The following is an 8,605-nucleotide window of genomic DNA, read 5'->3' as shown; positions in this document are numbered from 1 at the left end:
TTCTTTTTTGTTATGCTTTGTTTTTTTGTTCATTTTTACATCTGTTACACCTGCTAGCACACTCAGAGTCTTCCTATGTTAGCTGAAACAAGCAAGTGAAGTCTGTGTTTACAGTCTAATCCCTGTTATCGTGTTTGCTGCTTTCCCTGCCTCAGGCTTTCCATGTATATACATGAAAGGGCAGGAAGGTGTGTTTCCCTCTATGTTAGGCTTTTTCTACAAGTATGCATGTAGAACGAAGGGGACGTCCAACAAAAGAACCAAATGCAAATTGTTGTAGATGAAAAACAGACTAACCTATATTAGTATATTCGAGTGTCTTTTACATAGACACTGCTATCTAGCTCAGAAGATTACACTGTTTGCCTTTTAACTTGTGTAATATAATGTAAATGTACAAAAACATGCAAACAAATTCTTGTGGCCGCTAATTAATTCAAATGTGTGATCAACTTGATCAGAACATGGGAATGTTTTGGAAATTATTAAAATAAGAAGTAAAGTTGCTGTTCATAGAAAACAAACACATAAACAAATATAAAACCAAACAAACCTGCCTGTTTTTTATGATTTGCACAGAGCTGCTCAGTATATAAATGCAAATTTGTCCTGAATCCTGAAAACATTTTTGTATCTTGATAAGACATAGCGTGCCAGCTTGTCCCTGTCAAACTGGCCACACTAGTGGTTCAGTCCTAGACTAAAATTATGAGGGACTCTTCCGTAGTTTGACTTTTAGACATCTGTACTTGTACCATTATGTAAATCGAAGTGTGTTTATTCTGTGGTTACGAAAGCTAAACGGGCTGTAATATACATTTAAGTATGCAGGCAGTATTTAAGTAAAATATGTCAGAAAAAAATATACAGTTTTAAAACATTATTTTGACATTAAAACAAAAAAAGGTAAAGCAGAAAGCTGAGCCTGTTTTCAATATGAAATATGAGCAATGAGTAAGATCTGTAAAGCAGCTATTACCTATTACCCCCTTCCCCCACTTCCAAATAGTTTTGCACTGCCTAACTTTAAGTAGAGTCTAATTTTAAACACAATGTAAACCTTCTAAAACTAATTATACACCATAAAAAAAAAGATCAATCTTAGGAGTCCTTTACTTTGTTTTCAATTTTTGTCTCATGCAGCCCTGCAAACACCGCTGTAGGGACAGCGTGTTCAAGCTCTTGAGAGCTCTCAGCACCCTCCACAGGCTGGCTGTCTGATTGGCTCAGCACTGACCATGATGTCATCACTGCATGCTATAAGGGCTCTGACAAATAGCCTGGGAGACACATTAGAAGAAACACTGCTCAGCTGAGGGACTGAGTGAGTGAGACACACGCAGATCAAGTAAAGCAGAAAGTAGCTGGGACATGTGATACTCGCTGCTTTGTGGGAACTATCTGAACAGTGACATTTTACTTTGTATGGGAGCCAGGAAACACGACTGCAACCTGTGGAGGTTTGTACTTCTGCTTTTGTCTGGCTTGTTTAGCATGTTTTAAAGCTTGCCTGAAGCCAACTTGATATACTGTTTATGTATGTGGTTTTTGCGCAGTAAGCTTTGGTCTCCTTTTTCTTTTTTGTTAGTGCTAGATTTATGTGCATGCATTTTTTTTCATTTTCTTTTGTTGTAATTAGGCAGAATTAAAAAAACAAACTAACGGAATTTGTAAAATTCACTCCTTTTGTTTGTGTGTGTGTGTGTGTGTGTGTGTGTGTGTGTGTGTGTGTGTGTGTGTGTGTGTGTGTGTATGTGTTTTGTTCATGTGTGTTCTCTTCAGATGGGAAATACAACCACCTCAGAGTACACCAATATGACTGCGATGAACTCGTCATCAAATTCAACTGGGACTGATGAAGGTTTCAGTGCCCCTGTAATGATCCTGCTGGGCATGGTCATGTCCTTATTAGTTTTGATTATTGTCTTTGGCAACATCCTGGTCATAACGGCAATTGCCCGCTTTCAGCGTCTCCAGAATGTCACCAACTATTTCATCACATCGCTTGCCTGTGCCGACCTGGTCATGGGTCTGATTGTGATTCCTTTCGGTGCCTGTAAAATTATCTCCAGTACGTGGTACTTTGGTAATTTCTGGTGTGACTTCTGGACTGCCACTGATGTGCTCTGTGTGACTGCAAGCATTGAGACCCTGTGTGTCATCGCCATAGACCGTTATTTGGCCATTACTTCTCCCTTCCACTACCAGTCGATGTTGACCAAATGCAAAGCTCGCATTGTGGTGGTGCTGGTCTGGGTGATTGCTGCTCTGATATCTTACCTGCCCATCCACATGAAGTGGTGGACCGCTGATACTATTGAAGCTAGAAACTGTACGAACGAAACCAACTGCTGCGAATTCCACACCAACCAGGCTTATGCCATCACTTCCTCTATCATCTCCTTCTACATCCCTTTGGTCATCATGATTTTTGTCTACAGTCGAGTTTTCCAGGAGGCAAGGCGCCAACTGAAAAAGATAGACAAAAGCGTTGGACGTTTTCATAATAGCGACATCAGCAACAGTAATTCTCTGGAGGCCAATAATGGCCGTGGCCTTAAAAAGGCAAAGTTTTGCCTTCGGGAACACAAAGCTCTGAAGACTCTGGGCATCATCATGGGGACCTTTACTCTGTGCTGGCTGCCCTTCTTTGTGCTAAACGTGGTGGAGGCTATATGGGCTGTGAACAGCCCGATCACCTTTATGGTACTTAACTGGATAGGTTACGCAAACTCTGCCTTCAACCCACTTATTTACTGTCGGAGCCCTGAATTCTGGTATGCATTCAAGGAAATCCTGTGTATGAATAGGAACCGCCTCACCAACCCTGGACCTGTGAATGGATACATCTATAGCAGGCACAGCTGGCAGAGTGAGCAGCAGGGGAGGAGTAAAGGTAACTCAGAAGAGAGTGACCCCACTGAAGGGTTTCTGGGGAAAGGAGCAGGGACCCCAGTTGTGGACAGAGCAGTGGACCCCAACGGGAATTGCAGCAAAGACATAATGACTGTAACGAGTATAACAACTGTCCTTTAAACTTGAAGCACTGAGACTTCTGTCAACAAGGAAATCCAGATATGTTTACACTGCTATTGTAAACAGTTTTTTCAAATGACTGATGAAGGTAAGGCCAGTCAAAAATGACTGACAGAGTCTCTGGAGACTTTAAAGAAACAATAACTCAGCTGTTCAGCTGAGTAAAGTGTCACTTTTCCTCTTCAAACACAGTGACACAAAACTGTAGGTCTCTCACATTTCCCTTTTGTGTGCGTTCATTGCATTTTTTATTTTGTTTGAATTTTCACATCTACCTCATCATACCTTTTCAATATTTGCATCTTAGCTGACCATCTGTCACATTAAGTCACTGTCCGCAGGAGTTAAAGTAGGGCAGCATCTCAGCAGTTTATTTACTCTACTAAATGGCCTGTGGATTGTATGACTGCTAATTGTCTGGCTTCAACTGAATTTGTAGCCATGTTGTTTATCTTTGATCTGGAGAGAGATCCCACAGTTTTTATTAGCATAAAATGTTTCAGAGAAGCAATCGGAGGTTGTAAATTTCATCCGAACATGCCAATTTGGCACAAAGAGCAAAGTAATCAGAAAACGATTGAGGGTGAAGGGTTAAACGTAATACCTCTTCGATGCTTTGCTTTAAGAAACACATTCCAAATTGACCGAGATTATAATCTGGCATGCTTTACTTTGCTCTTTTTTTCCCTTTAACGATTGGAAAATCGGAAAAATGATCAAAAGCAGGTGTGGCGAAACCTGTCTCAGTCATTCTGTCTCACTCCTCAGCAATGTTACGAGGTCCTGTTCCCTCCTATAGTGTTTTACAGTCTCTTGCATTTGAGTTTCCATTGCAGGGAGATAGCACTAGAGATATGATGGTTAATCTACAGTAATCTACGAGTTACTGATGAAACCTACGTCAAAGAGAGGCTGGTCAAAACTTGCATGCCTGTATATGTTGTCTAAGCCAGATTCCGCTGTCAGGTCGAAGATATATGTACGTAATCTTTCAGTGCAAAGTGGATGCCATTACAGATAATGCGGTTAATCCTGAGTGTTGACCTTTGAAGCTTGCAGCTGTTATTAACATAAATTCAAAAGTGCACGTTTTAAAGTTTGCTATTGCACAGTCAGAACCCATCACTTCTTGCATTCTGTTAAGTGGTCGACTTATGTGCTACATGTCACTCGGTGCAATATGGCCATTATGTAAGTGTAAGAAAAACTATTCATCTTTCCTTTTCCTTCTATGCAACAGTTACAGTAGCCCCCTTTGTTGCACAAGCCCTATTTATTTATTAAAATCTGTGGTTGCTCTGTTTCAGCATGTACACTGTTTACTGAAACCAGAGAAGCCATTTCCTTAGTCATGGCACAAGGGTACAAACCACACGTAATAATAAACACTTTGTCAAAATAGCCAAGCGATAACAAAGTTCCACACCCAAGATGTGGCGGTGGTGAATATTCAGGCTAATAAAGATAGATGAGAGGAAGAAAAAGAACACAGCCCTTAGTAGTGCACTGTTGTCACAGCTCTCTCACAGGTGCCTCCGTTGTAAAATCAGTTGAAAATCAGAAAACCTTTGGAGAAGACACTCAGGAGTCCATAGAACAGTGCCTTAGCTGTTCCAGTTTCCGACATTAATTCTCTAATAAACAATGCAGGTTAGAATAAAATCCGAAGGGGCAATTTAACATGAGATCAGATAGTCATGGGAGCAAATTTGTTTTTTGCGACTTACAGTAAACGGTGTGCAAGATCATTAGTTTTAAGAGAAGTAATGAAGGTGCACCTACAGACAGAACCCCTTTCCCCAGTCAGTTTGGCAGTCTCTAGTATGTCTTGATCAGCATGCTAAATGTGGCAGAAGGGGGACCAGAGATTCTCTGCAAATCTAAATCGGTGTTAGTGACCTGTGTTAAAGTGCATGTAGCATTGCCGGTGCAGGTCTGCTGATGCCGTAAAAACTGTGAACTTTGTTCTCTCAGAGGAATCTCCATGTACTGTATTGCTATGTCCGATCAGCACTGCTGCTGCTGCAGACCTTAGGAATAGACGTAAATATGGTATCCTCATACGTCACTGTTTGCCATGTGAAAAAACAAGCTTTCCAGGATGTCGAGCTCATTATCTGTTTTTCTTTTTAACAGATTTACAGCAAAGTAAATGCAGGGGTTGGGTGTCATAAGACATGTTGGTCTGCATTTTCCCAACATTTTCACTGTACAGTCTACGCGAAGCACAAAACGGTCAAAGACTCAAGACCATTTTCTGTGTTGCTTTTATTAAGATGCAAATAGCTGAGTTTAAAAGGTCTGCAGCTTAAATAAGTGTAATTTTAGGAGTAATGCACAAATGATCTCTTGCATGCCAGCTTCACATTTGTAGTGAGGTGTTTGTGGACTTCTGTGCCATTTCCTTTAAAAGTGATCAGTTTGAGCCCAAGTGCTGTAGATTGTGAACTATATATCCACACTGCTCTCTCCTGGCAGTGGCCTCTCCTTGCACCTCAGCTGTCTCAGAGTTACTCATGGTTACTGTTTCATCAATAAGGCTGTATAATAAGGGATGCATGACTTCACCTCCCGTTGTTGCTGGAGGACGCCACACTGTTATGTGCAATGAGTCCTGAATGAATAGCTGACAGTATAACATTCCAAGCAAAGCAGAGCTGATGGTTTCTAACCACATACCTTGCCTACGGATGCTTGCAGTCCACATTTAGTTCTCCCACCACGGTCTTGCAGCAGATAAGCGAATTTAGTGTGGGTACACACAGAAAAATTTTTTTTTTTTAAAACAGATTCAGGGTTACAGAGAAGTCTTAGAGGTTATGTTACAAAGTGACATGCACATTTCACACATATATTTTTTTGTACGGCAATCAATATCTTGGAGTTAAATATGATACAAGTCTTGGTGGGGGTAAAACCAGTGCTTTTCTAACAGAACCACAGTTGTTCAGATTGAATAAAAGTTTGCTCATGAGAACAACTTAGTCATGATTTTAATTAAACTATTCACCATCCTAAAAGCAGCACTGTATAGGACTTTCATTTACTTTCAAGAAGAATTTTTAGAGATTTCGAATAACCAAATAGACATTGGAGTTCATGAACTTTAAACAGTTTTGCCTATTCAATTGTACCATAATATTTTCATGGAAGTTCTTCTTCCTGTTCGCAGCTCAAAATAAAGACTGTAGCATCTCAGCACAGATGCTGTTCAGTGTGAAGCATTTAGAGAAACTGACATGTGTAAATGTGAATTTTTACAAATGTTAAATATTGCTTAAGCCGTCATATAAAAAAGTATGTGAAATACTTTTTTTCTTTTTTTTTTCCTCTCGTGGCCGGGGTGAATAAGCTGTCACTCAGCTAACTAAATGTTTACTAAATGTTTGCAAGCTAACTTCGCACAAGTTCTTGTCACTGTTTGTTAAGGTATCGGAGGCTGTTACAATATGTGGTGTCTTGTGATATTTATTACAAAAAAATGTATATATGTGATGTAACATTTGTATGGAAATAAATGATTTACATGTTGCACGTAATGTCCTCATGTGCATTTCCTTTATACACATTAAAGTGCACACGTAAAGGATACGTCAGGCTCGAAGGCTTAACTGCAGTTAAGTCTATTTTAGTATGGGAAAACTATCAAAACGTGATCTGGAATGATGGACAGGACGGACATCGGGATACAATTAAAATCTTTCCACTTTCCTTTTTAAACAGTGTGTCTGCCTAGTGCTCCAAGTAATCATACATTATACAGACCACCTAATTCTATTCCAGAAATCCAAGGGAGGAGGATAGAAGAAATATATAGAGCCATAAAAACGTCTCGATATTTGGCACTAAGCTGGAGTGGAGAGCATTTTTCATGTTTCTTTCAAGAATAAAATATGTTCGTTTGCAGAATGAAGATTGAAAACCTTAAGAGTAGTCATCATAGTTAGGAATGCAGTTTCATAGAAAAGGATTTTGCACTGGAGATATGATTACGCCTTTCATGCTGAGTAGAGAACACTGGGCACTGATTTACTATTTTAAGTATTTACTATTTTATGAACAGTTTTTTACATCATGCAAAACAGTAAAATGAGCCACTTTCAATAATGTCACATACTACAGTTTCTATAGGTATACTAAGAACGATAAAAAAAAAATGGTGACTAGCTTTGAAGCTTGATAAAATTTCTCCACACCCTAAGGAATATTCATTTTCAGGGTTAGAGGTTAAACTCCCCACGCAGACAGAACATCTACACTGTGGCCTTTTCTGCTCTGTAGAGGGTCCTGGACGAATGCCATATCAGAATCCGGGCTAACCCGGCAGATGCGTCTTATTTCAGGGTTTTAGACATCTACTGAAATTGAGGCACTGGGATGCACGCATACACGGGTCTGCAAGATTAATATTGTGCCAACTTATGTGCCAAGCCACTCAAATAAGTCCTTCCATGGTAATATCCACAATCAAGCTTTACAGACTTTGATCCTTAAGAGCTAGATAAGAACGCCATTTTCCCATAGAGACCCACCATGTTGAGTCAGAGGGAAAAGAAAGTAGCATGGAGGGAAAACTCTGGAAAGAAAGAGTCTGTTTTGGGACAGGAAGAATATTTTCTCAGATATGTTAATCGTGTCAGGGATATGCTGCATACAGGGTGTGACTATGTGAAAACATTGTCTTTGATAGATCGATATGTCCCCTGGCACCCTGGTGACTACAGTGACCGAGGCACCGCTATGTCTGCAGTTCCCCTTCTCCCAAGAGACCTGCTACCATGTGTGTCTGTGTGAGTGCGTTCGTCTGTGTGTATTTGAGAACGTGTGGATGTTTGTGGACTCATAGGAACATCGCAAATTAAAGTTTGTCCCCCTCTGAAAAACTAGATCCACCTGACCTAAGGTTAAAAAAGCAAACGTGACCTTGAAAGATGTGTTTCACTCTGTTTAAAGGCCAAAGTAAATAAAACACATCTTTTCAAAAATATTTTCTGTTTGGTAATTCTGTCATAACCAAAAATGATCTATGTTTATCCCATAAATGTTTTTAGTCATAACTGTGTCAAATTATTTATTTATTTTTTATCTCCAGTGAGCAACAAAAAGATCAGTGTATCATTTCTCTTCTCTAAAAAGGATTTACATCTCTACATTACAAGATATAAATACCTCAGTTCTTGTGAAATTAACATAGCACCAGCAATGGACATATCATTTTTACAGCTTGTGGCTGCGCTCATGAGTTCAGACCAATCACTGCAAACCAAACTACTGAGCAATAAGATCACAGCTGATTGCATGCTTTAGGTGTGACAATTTAAAGAAAGAAAGGAGAACAAGGCCGGTCCAAGAAAAAGTTGGCAGTTCGTGAGAGCTCAGTGAAATGTTATCCCTCTGGATTTTTATCAGCGGGGTTGCTAACCGTCGACCTTCTGGTGTGTGACATGCACGTTAACCTTTATTCTCACGTTCTCACTATGTCCAGAGAAGTCTCACAACAAATAGAGAGAAGGATCACAAGCAGAAAAAAAATCAAAACTGTTTTCTTTTCTTTTCTTTTTTTCTTTTT

General features: G+C 39.8%; 1 protein-coding gene across 1 annotated transcript; it reads left to right on the top strand.

Annotated features, from left to right (window-relative positions):
• Positions 1 to 1,304: 1,304 nt before the first annotated feature.
• adrb2a (adrenoceptor beta 2, surface a) lies at positions 1,305 to 6,570 on the top strand. Its single transcript, XM_086308338.1, has 2 exons — positions 1,305 to 1,460; positions 1,783 to 6,570. The coding sequence occupies exon 2, from the start codon at positions 1,783 to 1,785 to the stop codon at positions 3,034 to 3,036; it is 1,254 nt and encodes a 417-aa protein (XP_086164464.1). The 5' UTR covers positions 1,305 to 1,460; the 3' UTR covers positions 3,037 to 6,570.
• Positions 6,571 to 8,605: the final 2,035 nt, after the last annotated feature.

The sequence above is a fragment of the Aulonocara sp. 'chitande type north' Nkhata Bay genome, linkage group LG2, assembly GCF_057382095.1.
Source record: "Aulonocara sp. 'chitande type north' Nkhata Bay isolate Kocher_YH1m ecotype deep benthic linkage group LG2, A_spYH_male_GT1.1, whole genome shotgun sequence".
Classification (NCBI taxonomy): domain Eukaryota; kingdom Metazoa; phylum Chordata; class Actinopteri; order Cichliformes; family Cichlidae; genus Aulonocara; species Aulonocara sp. 'chitande type north' Nkhata Bay.
This window is presented reverse-complemented; position numbering and strand designations above follow the sequence as displayed.